We start from the raw sequence: 20,722 nt of genomic DNA on the forward strand, positions 1-20,722 counted from the left end.
GGTGCGCTCGGTCGGTGTCCCGACACAGCTGGTCGGAGGTCGCCCGCCCTCGCTCTCAGGTGTCGCCGCGAACGCCTCCCTCTGTCCCCTCGCGGATGGGCTTCCTCAGAAGGCTGAAAGGACTTTCAAAGTACTAAATGCCATTGACATCTCTGAGTTAAAAAAAAAAACAAACACCCAACTCTGAAAAATGCACAAACGCTCGTAGAGAAAGATGAGGTAGCCGTCTCCCGGGAGGATGCCGCCCCCACCCGCTCGCGACCCTCAACCTCGCCCGCGTTCTCTTTGCCTCCCGCCTCCTAGGCCGCGCGCCGAGGGGCGGGGCGGCCCGCAGACACCGCCCGGCCGGGACTGCGCAGGCGCGGGGGCGGGCTCGCGGGCGGTGTCGCGCGCCGGGCAGTTCGCGCGGGAGCCGGGCGCAGGGGCGTCGGGGCTGCAGCTCAGTGGGAACGGAAGCGCTTGCGGGGCGGAGGGGAAGCTAGGATGGCGACTCCGAGTAGGAAGACGTCGACCCCAAGCTCCCTGGCCTCCAAGAGAGCTCTCCCGAGAGACCCCTCGTCGGAGGTCCCGAGCAAAAGAAAGAGCTCGGCCCCGCCGGCGCCGCTGCCACTGCCGCTGCAGTCGTCCAGGCCTTTCGTGGAAGGCTCGATCGTCCGTATCGTGATGGAGAACTTCTTGTGAGTGGCCGGAGGCCGCGCCGCGGCGGGGAGGCAAGCGGGCCCGCGCGGGCGGGGGCGCAAGCTGCGTGGGTGGGTGAGGGTGGGTGGATGTGTGGCCGGCTGTGGGTCTGGTCGTGAATTCAAGCCGGCGTTACCGTGAGGATTTTTACTGAGAGGCCGTGGGGATTGACGTAGGTGTTGGTGTGGTAGGTGTGCGTCTGATGTGATGCGGATATTTTATTCATTCAGCCAGCGTTTTCTGAAGGCGTCATATGGCGGGCAGTGGACGTGGTAGGGAATAGATTTCTGGCGGCAGGGAGTCACGGCCTACAGACGGAGGACATAATCTGTAATTGACCAAAGTATGGGCGCTGGGAACTCACAGGAAGCAACAGTTAAATCAGAGGGGCAGTGACGCTGTGGCAGAATCGTGAAGAGTAAGCAGTTGCCAGGGGGACAAAATGGTGAAGGTTGTCGCGGATGGAGGTTGAAATGTACCAGAAAATTAAGCCTTACTCTCAATTGTTGGACCTCCCAGCAGACCCTTGACCCCTCCAAATCCAGCTATCTTTCCTGGTTCCTTTTCTTTCTCTCCAGACAACTAATAATCATAATAATCGTCTTAGAATTTAGTATGTTTTAGCACAAATACTGTGTATCTCTCTAGCATCTTACATTTCTTTTGGTCGAAGTCTTTTTTTTTTTTTTTCTTTAAAGCTTGCACATAGTGGCTTAGGGTAACAGAATTGTGGTAGCAATACCAGTGTGTTTTTCTTACCCCCAAGTATCTATCCTGTGCCAAGTATAGAAGTAGATGCTTTATTTACACAGTGCTCTCATTCTTGTAACATCTCTTCATCTCCATTGATGAGATGAGCTTGGAAAGGTTAATTTACCCATGTTTACACTGCTAGTAAGTAGCTGAATTGCTGTTTGAGTGCAGGTCAGGAAAGATAAATATAATCAAATGAGTTATCTACCATAATAATATAGATGAGTGTGTGTGTGTGTGTGTGTATGTATTTGTGCCATGGGGCACAAAGGATGAAGTGATTAATTTCATCCACAACTGTGAGAAAGAGCTTTGTACGGGAGGTTATAAAAGTCTTGAAGGAAGAGTGTTGTAGACAGAAGGAACCACCTGCAACAGTTTGTATATTTAGGAAGTGTCTAGTATTTTAGTATGGCTGGAACGTAGGATGTGAGCGAATATGTGAACAGAGCTGATACTGAAGAGGGAGGCAGCTATTGAGAATCTGCATTTTCTATACTAAGGAATTCCAATTTCATCCTGTTGGCAACCAGGATACATTTTAAGCAGGAAATGACATGTGATTTATATTACTCTGGAAGCAATGTGAAGGATGATTTAGAAAGGGTGCAAGATTGGAGGCAAGAAGACTTACAACAGTAAGGGATGATCAGAGTTTGAACCTTGGAGTAGCAGTGGGAAGTAGGAGCAGAAAGAAGAGATTTGTCAGGATTTGGCTTTAGACTGGGAGGCTGAGGGCAAGAGAGTTATGCAGCATTTTTCTCAAGTCTCTGCCTTGGTTCTTGGTCAGATGTGATGCTATTCAGCAGAAGGAACAATTTGGGGGGAAGAATAGTAAATGCTTTTTGGATCCTGTGATTTGAAGTTTCCTGTGGGACATCTGAAAAAGATCTCACATAGGCAGTGTTTTTAAGGGTCAGGAAAAGTGAACAGGTGAGAGATTTGAAAATCATGCATGTAAGTTGCAGAAATGCTTGAGATTGCCCAAAGGGAAATATTAATAGGAGGAATAGAAGGCCAAGTATAGAGCCCTGGAGGAATGCCAACATTTAAGGATGAGCAGAAGAGGACCTCGGACTGAGAAGGAAATGTTCAGGGAGGCAAGAGGAGAACCATGGGAGAGTATTCTCTCAGAAGCCTAGTGGAAAAAGTGTTTCAAAAATATCTGCTGCACCGGAGTTGGATAATAAGAATGAAAAGAGCCCACTGCGTTTAGCAAGTAGAAAATCTTTTACCCTTTGAAGCCATGGAAGCAGAAAATTTTGCAAGTCCTAGAAGAATGAATGAATGTGAGGAAATAAAGCTTGGGTGTGAAGAGAACGAAAAAGGTGGCTGCAAAGTGTAGAGCTAGCCTGTTTTATTTTCAGGATGAGTGGACTTTGAGTTTTAGGAATGAGGTAGGAGATAGGAGAGGTAGGCTTAGAGAACCGAAGTGGCCTGGAAGACAGTGGTTACTGGAAGAATTCCTATGAGTGAACCAAGTCCAGTTGGATTAGACGGTAAGGTCAGCTGGCCTTTAAAGGAATTCAAGAAAAGCCTGTAGGTAATGTAAAGCAAGAATAAATGTTTTGGCAAAGAAAATATTCACTTCTTATGTCTTAGTAATTTCGCCTTTTTATAATTCAGGACGTATGATGTCTGTGAAGTATCTCCCGGACCTCACTTGAATATGATTATTGGAGCTAATGGGACAGGAAAGTCGAGCATCGTGTGTGCCATTTGTCTTGGGTTGGCAGGCAAACCCGCTTTCATGGGACGGGCAGACAAGGTGAGTTAACAGCAGTATTTTTAAAAAATTTGGAGTTGTGACTTGCTTTTAGTATCGAATCACTTCCTGTATCTCAATTCCTCGGGTGTAACAAACATATAGAGCTTGAATATAAAGAATGAAGTTGGCAGGTAGAGATGGCTGGAGGACATTGCCACTGTAAAGGTATTTTGTACTATATATGAATCTAGAGAATTCTCCAAGTATGTGACACTTAAAATTCTTAGGAGTAGGGTAAAATGTCTTCTTAAATGTGTATTGTTGGGCTTGTGGAAAGGTGAAGTAAATTTACCAAGGGCGGAAACAAAATTGTGTGGATCTGAAGACTTAAACTCTGGAGTTGTTTCCCCAGGGGCATTTGCTTACTTTGCACCCTAAAGCCTAGTTTTTGATTGGTTGCTCTGGATTGGGGGTCCTGAAGGTAGAGGAGGGCTAGAAGATGAAACTTGAAGTCAAGCACTGTATTTAGTAGGAAAAATAAACACTGCAGAATGAGATACAGAGTTACTTACTTACTTACCCTGATTGTTAGCTCTGAATTTGGTGGAGAAAAAAAAAAAATCTTCAAAGAATTACTATTATTTTCTATTGAAAAATAATTGACATACGATATTGTATTAGTTTCAGGTATACAATATAGTCAATATTTATATATGTATGAAATGGTCACAATAAGTCTAGTTGCTGTCTATCACTATACAAAGTTGTTAGAATATTATTGACAATATTCCCTATGCTATAATTACGTCCCTATGTCTTACTTATTTTATAACTGGAAGATTGTACCTCTGAATCCATTTCATCTGTTTTGTCCACTCCCCTGTCTCCCCTCTGGCAATCATCAGTTCTCTGTGTTTATGAGTTTGTTTCTGTTTTGTCTTCCAAAGAATTCTTAACCACAAGCCTTAACACATGTTTAGAGCCACGATTCATCTTACCTCTGTGGCCTGATATCATAAATGATAATTTTAAAGTGGTCCCAGTTAGTAATATCTCCAGGCACCTGGCAGAAGCAGGGGCAAATCCTATGAAGAAAAATACATGAAATTCAGTCCTAAAAATTCTAACGTAAAAGTCCCGAGGAGTTCATGAATCCATACTTAACAATCAAAACATAGGAGGAAATGCCAACACAAACAGCAGATTGCATCATCAGACATGCAAAGCTTGTAGATGGAGAAAATAAACTAGGGATATTTAATTTGTTTAAGGAAATAAAAGAAGTTTGGAAGAATAACAGGAGTAAGTAACAGATGAAGTAAATTCGACACAGAATCAAATAGAACTTAATAAAAATATGTTCCTTGAAGATAGAAATTTGGTGGACAGGTGAAACAAAGCAGACATATTTGAGAAAAGAATTTGTAACTAAAATACTTGAACATATTTCTTAAAATATTATAGAAGTAAAAAGAGAAAAATCAAGGTTAAGACATGATAGGTAAAGGAAGATGATCCACTGTATGTCTGAGTATTTCCAAAGAAAGACAATAGACGAGGAAAAAACAATATTTCAAGAAACCATGACTGAGAATTTTCTAGAAACCTTAAAGTTTAAATCCTCAGAGTCAAGAAGCCTGATCTAGGCAGGATAAATAAAAGAAATACACAAGCAGACATGTTGTAGTGAATTACAGAAGAGCAGGCACAAAAGTATTGTTCTCAGAATGAAAGAAGTGGAAAAAAAAAGAAAGCCTGAAATTCTCTCACTGAAATATTTTTGAAAGTATATAATTTAGGAAGAAGAAAAAATAATCCTGGAAGAAAACTCTTAAGAAGTGAGAAGAAATGTTGAGCAAAAAAAAGGCAAATGTATAGGGAAATTATATGGAAACTGCATAAAATAATGTCTAATTTGTGAAGTTTAGATCAAACCAGATAGAACTGTTGTCTTTTCTGGTAGTAACCAGAGTTAAAACACTCCATGGATTTGTATTTTCAGGGAGAAGTTAAGATAATTGGTTAACTTCCAGTTTATTAAATTAAATATGCATGTTAAAGTTACGTAGGTAAACAAACCACTAAAACAATTGAAATTTATAAATCCTCCAAACAAAGATAAAAACATAGAGAGAGGGGAAGGAAGAAACAATGCCCAAACAAGACAGAAGAAGCCTTTAGAGAGGAGGAGAAAAGAAACAAATATAGAAAAGGAGATTATTACAAAACATAAAATGGTTGAATAGTCGCAATAATTATTAGTGGTCTAAGTTCATGTTTAATTTGGAAGTCTGCTGGAGTAGATAAAGAAAGAAAGCTCAGTTCTCCTGTTTACAACAAGCCTATTTAAAGTAATAAAGCAACAGAAAAGTTAAAAATGAAAAGATGAAGAAATACATAGGCAAATATATGAAAGAAAGGGATAACTGACTTGATACCAGGCAAAATAGACCTTAAGCAAAAAGTACTTATGGAAGTAGGATACGGTCATTAAATATTGATGAAAGGTCCAGTTCAGCAAGAAGGTAATTCATTTCTCAACTTGAATTCACTTAATGTAGGTCTAAAACATATAAACAAAATCAGAATTCCTATTGACAAGTTAACAAATTCATAATCGTGGTTGGAGAGCTATCGGTAATCAGATCGGTCAGATAAAAATTAGAATACGGAAGATTTGAACAACAGTTAAGCTTGAGCTGGTGGTCAGGTTATAAACACTGCGCTAAACGCTCGGAGAGCTCACATTCTTTTTAGGCACAAACGGAACATTACTAAATCCACATACTGAGCCATATGCAAATATAAAAAAAGTCAAAAGAATTGCTACCACACATACCATATTCTCTGATCATAATGCTATTAAGAGAGAAATAAGATAAGTGAAGTTTTCCCATTTGTTTGGAATGAAAAATATGCTTCTATATTATATATAGGTCAAAGAAGAAATCTTTTTTTTTTTTTTTAATTTTTTTTTTTTTTTAATGTTTATTTATTTTTTTGGGACAGAGAGAGACAGAGCATGAACGGGGGAGGGGCAGAGAGAGAGGGAGACACAGAATCAGAAACAGGCTCCGGGCTCTGAGCCATCAGCCCAGAGCCCGACGCGGGGCTCGAACTCACGGACCGCGAGATCGTGACCTGGCTGAAGTCGGACGCTTAACCGACTGCGCCACCCAGGCGCCCCGGTCAAAGAAGAAATCTTAATGGAAAATGAAAATAAGAGCAGAAATTAATTAAAAAAAAAAAAATACCCAAATCAGTAACTTTTGAGAAGAAAGGTGTTGGGGGTAGATAAAGTAGAAAAAAGGGATGGGGGCGCCTGGGTGGCTCACTCAGTTAAGTGTCCAGCTCTTGATTTCGGCTCTGGTCATGATCTCGTAGTTAGAGGGATCAAGCCCCACTTTGGGCTGTGCTCACAGCGTGGATCTTCCCCCCTCCCCCTCTCTCTGCTCACACTCTGTCTCTCTTAAAATAAATAAACATTTAAAAAGGAAAAGAAAAAAGGAATGTAAAAATGCAATAAAGATATGTTGTGCTGTGATTGAAACAACTCCAAAATTTAAGTGGTTTAAAAATAGAGAAGGTTAATTCTTGTTCTTGCTGCTTACCCAGTGTAGGCCCTTTTGTGGTCACTTGGGTACCTAGGCTCATGAGGTCTTCATTTCAATATATACTTCCATGATGGCCACCTTGGGAAAGGGAACTGGCTGTTCATATTTCCTCCAAAAACTCATGTATATTCTCACATTTTCACTGGACAGAGCCAGGTAAAACACCACACCTTGCATCAGAGGGAACGAGCAAATGCAGTCCTCCTGTGGGCTTGGAGCAGAGCTGGAGTTTTCATGAACTGTTGTAATGCCTACCACCAGGGCATTATCAGAATGCAGTCAAGATTTAAATGATTATAAGAGAATATCATGGTGCCTGCATGTGTCTGCCACTGTGGTGCTGCTTCTGTTGGGCCGTGTGCCTTGTGCACTGGGCTCAGCGGCTGCTGCCCACCGGGCCTGCCCTGCTGGGGACAAAGCTTTTGTTGAATTCGTGAGTGATGAAATTGAGGAGGAAAAGAAGATCTGGAAGCATAAATTCCTCCCCAAGATGTCTCGTGGTTGAGAGCTGGAAATGTATGGGACAGAAGCCAAATTATTGCAGAAAGGTGCTGGAGAGAAGGTCACTATCACTTCAACATTAACAATAGCATGCTGCTAACATTTGATGGGGGGGAGCAGAAGGTTGAAGAACAGTCTGAATTGATGGCCACTCTCAATTTCTTGGAAGTTACAAAGAATGGCTTAGTGCTGGACTGTCACTATCCAGAAGATGAGGTTGGGCACGAAGAGGAGGTTGGGAGTGATGTTTTCTCATCAGGGAAGTGAGCTATTGATCCATTGGCAAGTCTGCGTGGAAGGATATGAATTACACACTCAACACTGGTCCCCTGGGCTGAACTTTATATGACCACCTGATGGATTTCCCAGTGGACTGAGGATAACACTTTGGCAGATGAGTTGGTAGACTCAGCACAGCCCTGGAGCACCAGGAATACATGACTTTTTTCAAAGATCTCTAAGGTTTGTCAAGAGCCAGTAAAGCAGGCAAGATGTTGAACACCTTAATTTTATGGCCGGCTTTGGCCAGGGAACAAAGCTACTCCGAAGCCAGACACACATGTACTTTGAGATAATTTTCATGCTAATATCATGGAAAATCATTCAAATTTAAATTATTTCCCTTGCCCTCTTACTTACTCATTTATGTCCTCTCTATAAATCTGTTGTTCCTGGAGTTTTGGATAATATAATGATGGACAATAAAATTGATTTATCTCCTCCAAAAAAACAAAAAAGACTATTATGAACAACTTCATGCTAGTAAAGCTTAAATTCTTAAAGTTGTAAATGTATAGTAGGTTTCTACCACTGTATAAATGATTCAAGCTGATTCTTAGTAGAAAAAAATCAGCTGTTAAATTTTTTCCTAGGACATCAAAGACCATTAGTTTTAACAACGGTCATTTTGTATTTTACACAAAGAACATGACTTAGGTACCAGAATCCATCAAGGAAAGAATGGGAAAACTATAAGCTAGTCTTACTCATGAGTATAGGAGCAAAAATCTCAAGAAAAAGAAACTATAGTCTGATGAATCTAATACATAAAATGCATCATACGTTGTGACCAAATAGAATTTATTCAAGGAATGAGAGATTGAACATTAGAAAAAAATGAACACATCACGTTTTATTTTTATTTTTTACATGTCACATTTTAAAGGACAACTGCATGAGCATCTCAGTAGAGAAAAAGCATTAAGTTCCACAGTAATTTATGATTTAAAAAACTCTTAGCAAATTAGGAGTAGAGGATACCTTTCTTTCTTTTTTCTTTTTTTATGAATATAATTCGTCAAATTGGCTTACATACAACACCCAGAGCTCATCCCAAAAAGTGCTCTCCTCAATGCCTATAACCCATTTTCTCTCTCCCTCACCACCACCCCCCCATCCACCCTTAGTTTGTTCTCTATATTTGAGTTTCTTGTGGTTTGCCTCCCTCCCTCTCTGTTTGTATCTATTTTTTCCCCCTTCCCTTCCCCTGTGGTCTTCTGTTCACTTTCTCAAGATCTACATATGAGTGAAAACATGATACCTGTCCTTCTCTGACTGACTTATTTCACTCCATGATACCTTCCAGTTCCATCCACATTGCTGCAAATGGCATGATTTCATTCTTTCTCATTGCCAAGCAGTATTCCATTGAATATATAAACTTCATCTTTATCCATTCATCAATTGATGGAAATTTAGGCTCTTTCTATAATTTGTTGAAAGCGCTGCTATAAACATTGAGGTACATATGCCCCTGTGCATCACCACTCCTGTATCCCTTGGGTAAATACCTAGCATTGCTATTGCTGGGTCATAGGGTAGCTTGATTTTTAATTATTTGAGGAACCTCCACACTGTTTTCCAGAACAGCTGCACTAGTTTGCATTCCCACCAGCAGTGCAAGAGGTTTCCTGTTTCTCCGCATCCTTGCCAGCATCTGTGGTTTCCTGATTTGTTCATTTTAGCCCCTCTGACCAGTGTGAGGTGGTATCTCAGTGTGGCTTTGATTTGTATTTCCCTGGCGATGAGTGACGTTGAGCATCTTTTCATGTGTCTGTTGGCCATCTGGCTGTTTGCCTGTTCATGTCTTCTGCCCATTTTTTTACTGGATTATTTGTTTTTCAGGGTTGAGTTTGGCAAGTTCACTATAGATTTTGGATACTAACCCTTTATCTGATATGTCATTTGCAAATATTGTTTCCCATTCTGTCAGTCACCTTTCAGTTTTGTTGATTGTTTCCTTTGCACTGCAGAAGCTTTTTATCTTGATGAGGTCCCAGTAGTTCATTTTTGCTTTTAATTCCCTTGCCTTTGGAGATGTGTCGAGTAAGAAATTGCTGCAGCTGAGGTCAAAGAGGTTGTTCCCTGCTTTTTCTCTAGGGTTTTGATGGTTTCCTGTCTCACATTTAGGCCTTTCATCCATCTTGAGTTTATTTTTGTGTATGGTGTAAGAAGGTGGTGTAGTTTCATTCTTCTGCATGTTGCTGTCCAGTTCTCCCAGCACCATTTGCTAAAAAGACTGTCTTTTTTCCATTGGATGTTCTTTCCTGCTTTGTCAAAGATTAGTTGGCCCTACATTTGTGGGTCCAGTTCTGGGTTCTCTATTCTATTCCATTGGTCTGTGTGTCTGTTTTTGCACCAATACCATGCTGCCTTGATGATTACAGCTTTGTAGTAGAAGCTCAAGTCTGGGATTGTGATGCCTCCCACTTTGGTCTTCTTCAAAATTACTTTGGCTATTTGGGGTCTTTTGTGGTTCCATACAAGTTTTAGGATTGTTTGTTCTAGCTTTGAGAAGGATGCCAGTGCAAGTTTGATTGGGATTGCATTGAATGTGTAGATTGCTTTGGGTAGTATTGACATTTTAACAAGATTTATTCTTCCAATCCATGGGCACGGAATATTTTCCCATTTCTTTGTATCTTCAATTTTCTTCATAAGCTTTCTGTAGTTTTCAGCATATAGGTCTTTTACATCTTTGGTTAAGTTTATTCCTAGGTATTTTATGCTTCTTGGTACAATTGTAAATGGGATCGATTTCTTTCTTTCTTTCTCTTTCTGTTGCTTCATTATTGGTGTATAAAAATGTAGCTGATTTCTGTACATTGATTTTGTACTCTGCAACTTTACTGAATTCATGTATCAGTTCTAGGAGTCTTTTGGTGGAGTCTTGTGGGTTTTCCATGTAGAGTATCATGTTGTCTGTGAAAAGTGAAAGTTGGACTTCTTTGCCAATTTTGATGACTTTTATTTCATTTTGTTGTCTGATTGCTGAGGCTAGGACTTCCAACACTATGTTAAACAACAGTGGTGAGAGTGGACATCCCTGTCATGTTCCTGATCTCAGGGGGAAAGCTCTCAGTTTTTCCCCTTTGAGGATGATATTAGCTGCAGGCTTTTCATATATGGCTTTTATGATGTTTAAATATGTTCCTTCTATCCCTACTTTCTTGAGGGTTTTTATTAAGAAAGGATGATGTATTTTGTCAAATGCTTTTTCTGCATTTATTGACAGGATTATATGGTTCTTTATCCTTTGTTTTGTTAATGTGATGTATCACACTGATTGATTTGCAAATATTGAACCAGCCCTGCAGCCCAGGTATGAATCCCACTTGATCATGGTGAATAATTCCTATATGATGTTGAATTCGATTTGCTAGTATCTTGTTAAGAATTTTTACATCTATGTTCATCAGGGATATTGGCTTGTAGTTCTCCTTTTTTGTGGGGTCTCTGTCTGGTTTAAGAATCAAGATAATGCTGGCTTCATAGAATGAGTCTGGAAGTTTTCCTTCCATATCTGTTTTTTGGGAATGGCTTGAGAAGGATAGGTATTAATTCTGCTTTAAATGTCTGGTAGAATTCCCCACGGAACCCATCTGGTCCAGGACTCTCAATTTGTTGGGAGATTTTTGATAACTGATTCAGTTTCTTCACTAGTTACAGACGGGTCTGTTGAAATTTTCTATTTCTTCCTGTTTGAGTTTGGGTAGTGTGTGGGTGTCTAGGAATTTCTGAGGGATTGGTTCTGATAAATCCATTTTCATTTATGATTTTATCTGTTTTGGTCTTCCTTTTGAGAAGTCTGGCTAGGGGTTCATCACTTTGGTTTGTTTTTTTCAAACAACCAACTTTTGGTTTCATTGGTCTGTTCTTTTGTTTTTTGTTTCTATATTGTTTATTTCTGCTCAGATCTTATTATTTCTCTTCCTCTGCTGGGTTTAGGGTTTCTTTGCTGTTCTGCTTCTAGTTCCTTTAGGTGTGCTGTTAGATTTTGTATTTGGGATTTTTCTTGTTTCTTGAGATAGGCCTGGATTGCAATGAATTTTCCTCTTAGGATTGCCTTTGCTGCATCCCAAAGGGTTTGGATTGTAGTGTTTTCATTTTCATTTGTTTCCATATATTTTTTAATCCTTCTTTAATTGCCTGGTTGATCCACTCATTCTTTAGTAGGATGTTTTTTAACCTCCATGAATTTGGAGGTTTTCCAAACTTTTTCCTGTGGTTTTCAAGTTTCATAGCATTATGATCTGAACGTGTACATGGTATGATCTCAGTTCTTTTGTATTTATTGAGGGCTATTTTGTGAGCCAGTATGTGGTCTGTCTTAGAGAATGTTCCACGTGCACTTGAGAAGAATGTGTATTCTGTTGCTTTGGGGTGAAAAGTTCTAAATATATCTGTCAAGTCCATCTGGTCCAGTGTATCATTCTTTATGGGTTTTCTGTCTAGATGATCTGTCCATTGTTGTAAGTGGAGTATTAAAGTTCCCTGCAATGACCACATTCTTACCAATGAAAGTGCTTAGGTTTGTGATTAATTCCTTTATATATTTGGGTTCTTCCAAATTTGGTGCATAAACATTTGTAATCGTTATCTCTTCTTGATGAATAGACACTGTAATTATCATAGAATGCCCTTCCTCATCTCTTGTTACAGTCTTTAGTTTAAAATCTAGTTTGTCTGATATAAGTATAGCTACTCCAGCTTTCTTATGACTTCCACTAGCATGATAGATGGTTCTGTATCCCCTCACTTTCAATCTGAAGGTGTTCTCAGGTCTAAAATGTGTCTCTTGTAGACAGCAAATAGATGGGTCTTATTTTTTTTATCCATTCTGATACCCTGTGTCTTTGATTGGAGCATTTAGTCCATTTACATTCAGTGTTGTTATTGAAAGATATGGGTTTAGAGTCATTGTGTTATCTGTAGGTTTCATGCTTGTAGTGGTGTCTCTGGTCCTTTGTGGTCTTTGCAATACTCACACAGTCCCCCTTAGGATCTCTTGTAGGGCTGGTTTAGTGGTGATGAATTCCTTCAGTTTTTGTTTGGGAAAACCTTTATCTCTCCTTCTATTCTGAATGACAGACTTGCTGGATAAAGGATTCTTGGATGCATATTTTTCCTGTTCATCATGATGAAAATTTCCTGCCACTCCTTTTGGGCCTGCCAAGTTTCAGTAGACAAGTCTGCCACTACCCTTTTGTGTCTGCCTTATATGTTCACCCTGTAGGTGAGGGCTGTTTATTCCTGGCCACTTTCAGAATTCTCTCTTTATCTTTATATTTTGCCAGTTTCACTATGATATGTCATATAGAAGATTGATTCAAGTTACATCTGAAAGTTCTCTGTACCTCCTGGATTTCCATGTCTGGTTCCTTCCCCAGATTGGGGAAGTTCTCAGCTATGATTTGTTAAGCACACCTTTGGCCCCTTTCTCTCTCTCTTCTTCTGGAACTCCTGTGATACGGAATTTGCTGCATTTCATTGAGTCACTTAGCTCTCTAATTCTCTCCTTGTGATCCAGAATGTTTTTATTTCTCTTTTCCTCAGCTTCATCTTTTTCCATAATTTTATCTTCTATATCAACTATTCTCCCCTCTGCCTCTTCAATTCTGGCTGTCCCCACCTCTAGTTTATTTTGCACCTTGTTTACAACATTTTTTAATTCATCATGACTATTTTTTGGTTCCTTGATCTCTGCAGTGGTAGATTCTCTGGTGTCTTCTGTGCTTTTTTCAAGTCCAGCAATTAATCTTATGACTGTTCTAAATTCTTGTTCAGTTATATTGTTTATATCTGTTTTGAGCAATTCGTTAGCTGTCATTTCTTCCTGGACTTTCTTTTGAGGGGCATTCTTCCATTTCATCATTTTGGGTAGTTTTTTGTCCCTTATGTGTTTTAAAAGCTTGTTATGTGCCCTACACCTGCGAGCACTATTATATTAAAGTGGGGTCATACACTGTCTAGGGCCTGGCCCTTCAGGAGGTGTTTTTTGGAGAGTGTCACTTGCCCTCTGTTGTTGTAGTGTAGTTACTTTATCTCCCTACTTGTAGTGATGTTTTGAACCCTCCACTAGGTGTGCTTTGATTTGTTCCTTGAAGTGTCCTAGAAAGGAAAACAAAAAACAGAAAACAAAAACACCCAAACACACAAACAAACCCCAAAAACAAAAATCCAGAAACATCAGCCACAAGTAAACAATAGGGTGGAGGAGGTGTTGGTAGAAGAGGCCTTGGCCCCTAACAAAGAGAGAAATGACAGGAGCGGGGAAAAAGAACGAATAAAAATTGACCAGAAAAACTATAGGGCTTAATCCAGAGAGTGAGAAAGGGGAATAAAGAAGGAGGTGTGGAACATGTATCAAGAGAATGGATTAAATGTGTCTGCTTAAACGAACCGACAACCAGAGTAACCAGACTAGAGGAGGGAAGAGATAAGAAGGAGAAAAGGAAGGAAGAATAGATCTATACAGTAAGAACTGTCTGAGAATTAAATCAGGCAATTAAATCAGTGCAACAGCGCTGGTCTGGAGGAAGGGCCTTCTGGTTCATCAGCTTCAATCCCACTCCAGTAGACACGCAGTTACCAGTCACGGAGGGGCGTGGTTTGGTGTAAGCAGGTCCTGCCTCCACTGTGGGCCCCGCTGTCCTTTGCTGAAGTCTCCCCTTGGTGATGGGAAGAAAAATGACGACACCGAAGTCTCTCCTCCATGGACCAGGTGTCCCAAACCACTCTTCTGGAGCAGTCTCACTGTGCCATGGGCACAAGTGAGGCGGTTTGTCCTGCTCCGCCAGCTCCTGTGCCTTGGCGTTTGGCAAACTCCTGCTCCGTTCACCCAGGTACTGGGGAAGTTCCTCTCAGCACCGCTGCATGAGTCGTCTGGCTGGCAGATGCAGGCAGGCTTTGGCCTGTCCCACTGCACTCCAGGGAGGGGATTGCTTTCTCTTACTGTGGACAGTGCCCTTGGCCTAGGCAGCTAGCCTGGGGCTGGCTCCCCTCTTACCCAGGTGTGCGATCCGGGCAGCCCGCCCCAGTCTGGAGAAGGCCCTTCAGAGATTGGCTCCTTCTATGTCCTGGTCCCTGTTTTTTTTCTTGTCCACATACAGTCCTGTGCTTCCCCAGCTGCTCTTTCTCTTCCCTTTGTCTCTCCACAGAAGGGGAACCCTCCCCTCTGTTCATTTTCTCTCTCCCAGTTCGCAATCACCCACCTATGGCTGGTCAGGTTGTCCCTGTGGGTCCCTGTAAGCAACTGTCTCTTTTCCTCCCGGACTTTGGAGTTCAGCATCCTTTAGCTTCAACACTGCTTTGTTTGTGAGATGAGGGAACTTAGGATCCCCCTACTTGTCCTCTATGTTGGCCCGTCCTTCAAGGATACCTTTCTTAATTGCATAAAAGACAGCTAAAATATACAGCAAGTTAAAGAACAAGTAAAGGTTGCCTACTATCTATCACTCCTATTCAGCATTGTACTCGAAGTTCTAGACAGAACAGGAAGGTAAAACAAAAGATACAAGTTGGAAAGAAAGAAAAGTCATTTATAGGTTATATGAATGTTTGCAACGAAAACCACAAAAGAGTCCTCAGATAAGCCTTCTGATGAATTAATATGAAAATTTATTAAGATTGCTAAATACAAGATTATATAACAAATCTGTTGCATTTCTGTACACTAACAATGAACAGAAAAATACAATTAAAACTTGATATCATTTACAGTAGCAACAAAAATGCAGCTTACATAGCAATAAGTTAACAAAGGATATGTAAGACTTACACACAATGTAGAAATTACACAACTTTTTTGAAAATATTAGGAGTTTATAATAGATGGAGAGATGTACAGTATGAACAGGCTGGAAGACCTAATATAAAAATTTCATTCTTCACATTGATGTACATATCAGCATCGTTCCAGTCATAGTTACAAGCAGGTTCTGAAATTCAGATGGAAGAGCAAAGGGCCAAGAATAGCTAAGATACTCATAAAGAAATTCAACACAATGGGAAAACTTGCCCTCTCAGGTATCAAGACTTAACATGAAGTTAAGACATTGTGTAGAATGTTATTCAGCCATGAAAAAGAATGAAATCTTGACATTTGCAACAGCCTGAATGGACCTAGAGGGTGTTATACTAAGTGAAATACGTTAGGGAAAGACAAATACCATATGATTTCACTTGTATGTGGAATCTAAAACAAAATAAAACACCCACAAACAGACTAACAGACTCCAATATAGAACCAAGTGGTGGTTGCCAGAAGGGAAGAAGACAGATCTTACCCTGAGTGGTAGGGTTTTTGGTTTTTTTTTTAAATTTTTTTTAATGTTTTTATTTATTTTTGAGACAGAGACAGAGCATGAGCAGGGGAGGGGCAGAGAGAGAGGGAGACACAGAATCTGAAGCAGGGTCCAGGCTCTGAGCTGTCAGCACAGAGCCCAACGCAGGGCTCGAACTCACAGACTATGAGATCATGACCTGAGCTGAAGTCGGATACTCAACCAACTGAGCCACCCAGATGCCCCTTGAGTGGTAGGGTTTTTGAAGAAGACTGTGGAGTGCAGGGTTTCTTAGGTGGCACATTGCAGACCTTTGGGTATCCCTAGATATATTTAGGGGCTGCACAAGTTCTCACTAAAAACATGTTTAATGTTGTATTTACAGTTAAATCCTGGTATGAAAATTTAACACTAGCATCTTCTATATCATCCATATGTACACTTGATAATAAGAACTGCCTCATGATTTTTTTCCTTCTTAGTGGTACCAATTATTTTAACTGATGCAAGGCAGTGAGCAGATAGCACTCTTACAAAGATGCTATTGTTTTTTCATGTTTATGAAGAAACTAAAACAGTTTAAGTAGCCTTGTCAGAATCAAACAACTTATATGTTTATGGCAGAGTTGAGATTGGAACCTGAGTGGTGTATATTAATGCCTGTACTCTTAATCATTAAGCTGTACTTACTAGTTACAAGGCAAGTCCTCCTTTTTCATCTTTCTGGGCATCAGTTTCATCATCCGTAAAAGGGATGTAATATATACCTCATGAGATTGGTTATGAGTATTAAAAAAGGAAATTATAAATTGCTTAGCAGAGTAGCATATGGTAATGCATATTAATAAATGTTCACTGTTGTGGTTTCAGTTGTCATCATTGCCGTTACCACTATTAAAAAGATAATTATTTGCAAGGTATATTTTCACTTTTTTTTTTTTTTTTTTTTTTTTAAGAATTATTTATAGCCTGATTCAAGATCCAGTCTGATTTATTGTTTTAGGCCCAGGGTCCGTCTCAGGTTTTTGGTCATACATGTATACAAACTAGCTTAAATATGAAATATGTCTGTTTTATCCCATAGATTGTACTTAAATTGTATTTCCTATGTGTATTGCTCTTTTTAAGAGAATGACAATTATATCTTCATTAATGACAGGATGGGTAATATTAGAGTGATTGTTGATATTTTATCGGTGCCACTCCAAAGAAGTCTCCAATGGTAATAAGGAGATTTGGTATGGCTCTATAGTTAAACTGTAGAACCTATTTTCCCACTGGCTTTTTTGCCTGTAAGGAGAGTTTTTTAGTAGAGAGGCTAAGCACACAGACTCTGGAGCCAGATTATGTGGGTTCAGTTCTTTGCTCTGTATCACTTACTGGCTTTGTCACGAGTTTTTTAAGAGGCTGTCTGGCACATAGAATGTTCAGTAAATGGTAACTAATTTTTGTCACTGGTGGGTGGAAACAACGGAGGGACTCAAATCTGGGAAAGTGATAGGAGTGGACAGAGAAAATACTTAATGAAAGAATTTTAATTTGATAAATAATAATGACTTCACTAAATCTGGGATAACCTGGGAATGTCATCGCTCAGTGCATATTGCTTTTTTTTTTTACTCTAGGTTGGCTTTTTTGTGAAGAGAGGATGTTCCAAAGGAATGGTTGAAATTGAATTGTAAGTGTTAAAAGTACTGAAACCACCGTTTTCTGTACAATTTCTTGATGTTCATGCATTCCTCATGACTTTAGAAAACAGTAATAACATAACGTTATGATGTAAATGTTGGAACTACTATTTCAAGGATGTTTTATCCAGAGAAGTTATTTTTTTAAGGTGTCTTTTAAAAACTAAATTGTAAGAATTTTTTTCAATAGAATTCTTAAAGAAATTACCTCTTGGCAGCCATTTCTGATGGATCAGAGTTAGTATTCAAGATGACACCAGTTAACCCTCCTTCGTGTATATACTTTCAGTCTTTTTTACACAGGTTTGTTTACTGCTTAGTTGATTTTTAGTGTTGTTTTTTGGAATGTTCTACAAAGTCCTGGAATTTCTAGCTTTAGGTTTTAAAAATTATCTGATAGCCTCATCGTTTTATAGGATATGGGGATATGATCTTTTTACTCAAAAACTGTGGGGGAGATGTTATATTTATATAGCAATGAGAAATAGGCATACACAAAAGATTATACTCAGTTCATTAAAATGTAATGATAGTATTTTACTGAAAGATATAAAACCAAGACTTGAATAAATGGAGAAGCTTACTATGTTCCTAGAAGCATATAGTTAATATCATTATTAACATATCAGTCCTTTCCAAATTAATATATAAATTTGACACAATTCCAATCAGAGTATCAACAGGTAAGTTTGATTCTAAAGTTTATCTGGGAGAATAAATGTGCTGGAAAACCCAAGAAGATTTTGGAAAAGTAGAGTCATGAATAAGGTATTTGTGTACTAGATGTTAGAGTGGACTATAATGCTGTTGATAGTGTGGTGTATTAGTACAGAAAATTGGAGGAGCAGAATGGAAAAAGTAGGGGCAGACCTGAATATATAACAGGATTTATTGTAAAGATGGCAGTTTAAGCTTAGGCTATAAATTACGCAAATTGAAGTAAGTTAATTGGCTATTAATTTTGTTAACATAAATTTAGAGGTTTATCAAATATTCATGAATAAAACCTAGATGTGTTAAAGGCTGAGTGAAAAAATATGTAACTTTGAAAATAATAGGGAAAAGTGGATTTTTTTAAGTCTTAGGAGAAGGAGGCTCTTCCAAGCACAATAGGACCCAGTAACCATAAAAAGGAAGATAGGAAATTTATTTTATTTATTTATTTTTTTTTAATTTTTTTTTTCAACATTTATTTATTTTTGGGACAGAGAGAGACCGAGCATGAACGGGGGAGGGGCAGAGAGAGAGGGAGACACAGAACTGGAAACAGGCTCCAGGCTCTGAGCCATCAGCCCAGAGCCCGACGCGGGGCTTGAACTCACAGACCGCGAGATCGAGACCTGGCTGAAGTCGGACGCTTAACCGACTGCGCCACCCAGGCGCCCCGGAAGATAGGAAATTTAGATTGCATCCACATGCAGCTGAAAATAATGATACTGTAATTAAAAATGAGTAATAGACGGGAGAAAACATTTTCAGCACAAATAACCTGTACATGTCTTAAATTTACTAAAATACCAAGTCTCATGCAAGTCAGTAAAATTACTAACTGGTAAAAGAAACAAACAAAAAAATTTAACACCAAGTAAAATAAGTGGCCAAAATTATAAAAAGGATATAACTCATTAGTTATCAAGGAAATCAAAATGAGGACTTTTTTCCTTTTAGCTTAGAAAAATTTTTAAATAAAATTTAGTAATATGAAGGTATAGAGAAGTGAATCCTGGGGGCGCCTGGGTGGCGCAGTCGGTTAAGCGTCCGACTTCAGCCAGGTCACGATCTCGCGGTCCGTGAGTTCGAGCCCCGCGTCAGGCTCTGGGCTGATGGCTCAGAGCCTGGAGCCTGTTTCCGATTCTGCGTCTCCCTCTCTCTCTGCCCCTCCCCCATTCATGCTCTGTCTCTCTCTGTCCCAAAAATAAATAAACATTGAAAAAAAAAAAATTAAAAAAAAAAAAAAAAGAAGTGAATCCTGTCATGTACTGTGGGAATGTAAGCACTTTATCTTACTTGGGAGTATATTATCAGGTTTTAAATAAATCTTTGATCCGGTTACTGTTGTAGACATTGTTTACTCATTTGCACAAAATTAGCCTTTTCTTAATTTTAATAGTGAAAAATTGTAAACACCCCCAAATGTCTGTCGTCTGGTAAATGACTAAACAAAATGTGATACATTCACACAATATCTTATTCAGCTACAGAAAGGCAGGAAGTGCTGATGGATCCTGCGACATGGGTGAACCTGGAGAACGTGCTTGGTGGAAGAAGCCAGACACAAATGCTACAGACTGTATCACTGCGTTTATATGAAATGTCCAGAGTAGGCAAATCTCCAGAGACAGAAAATAGATTTGTGGCTGCTTAGGAAGGAGGAGTGGAGAGAATAGGGAGTGACGACTTAACAGGTTTGGGCTTCTTTTTGGGGGTGGTGAAGAGATTTCGGAAATAGATGGTGGTGATGGTGACACAACCTTGTGAATATGTTAAAGACCATTGTTGAAGCACATCTTCCTTCAACTATACACCTAAAAATGGTTAAAGTGGTAAATTTTATGTTATGCACATTTTACCACAATGAAAAAAAGCATTGATTCGTATATTTAAAATGGTATGTGAATTATATCTCCATTAGCCAAAGATAACTCCTGTGTTAACCTTGGTACCATTGATGGGTCACAGTGGTTTCTTCGATATTGCAACTGACATAAATATATGAAGCCAGGTATATTTCTGACATACAGAGGAAGTGTTAATACTTAAGTTTCAGTGACTTTTACGGATGGCAGCAGGTGTTAAGCACTCCTGATTTTCTACTCCATCACCATGGCCCAATTGTTTTCTTACTTCTCTGAAGAGGCACACATGCTGGCATGCAATAGCCACTAGCTGTTATAATCTAACCAAGTGACCATGAACCAGAGTTCTGTTACCACATCTGACATGGGGGAAGTTTCCATTTCCCCAAAGTCATTGTAGTTACATTGTGGTCACTTGTTGGGAATACCAAACACAAAATCGCTCATCATTAGTTGAAATTACTCCTGTTGAACAAATCTGTTAACTGGTCACATACTCGTCGAGTGGAACAGTGGATAGAATAATCTCTGGCACACACTGATGCAGTCATTTTCAAGTAATTCTGGAGTACCTATACATTGAGGGGGAGGGGCGTACAGCATTCTGGAATTTATGGTTAGGGGCATGAGGAGAGGGACG

General features: G+C 39.6%; 1 protein-coding gene and 1 pseudogene across 1 annotated transcript in view; both read left to right on the forward strand.

Annotated features, from left to right (window-relative positions):
- The first annotated feature begins 377 nt into the window (after nt 1–377).
- The window catches only part of SMC5 (structural maintenance of chromosomes 5), a 97,033-nt gene continuing 76,688 nt past the window's right edge, over nt 378–20,722 (forward strand). The window contains exons 1-3 of the mRNA XM_086684979.1: nt 378–677; nt 3,058–3,199; nt 17,444–17,496. Of these exons, the coding sequence (XP_086541105.1) occupies nt 484–677; nt 3,058–3,199; nt 17,444–17,496 (389 nt within the window). The 5' untranslated portion in view covers nt 378–483. The remainder of the gene's footprint in view (nt 678–3,057; nt 3,200–17,443; nt 17,497–20,722) is intronic.
- On the forward strand, nt 6,333–12,360 carry LOC147574717 (complement component 1 Q subcomponent-binding protein, mitochondrial pseudogene; annotated as a pseudogene).

The sequence above is a fragment of the Puma concolor genome, chromosome D4 (assembly GCF_028749965.1).
Source record: "Puma concolor isolate L17-30 chromosome D4, mPumCon1.1.hap2, whole genome shotgun sequence".
Lineage (NCBI taxonomy): Eukaryota > Metazoa > Chordata > Mammalia > Carnivora > Felidae > Puma > Puma concolor.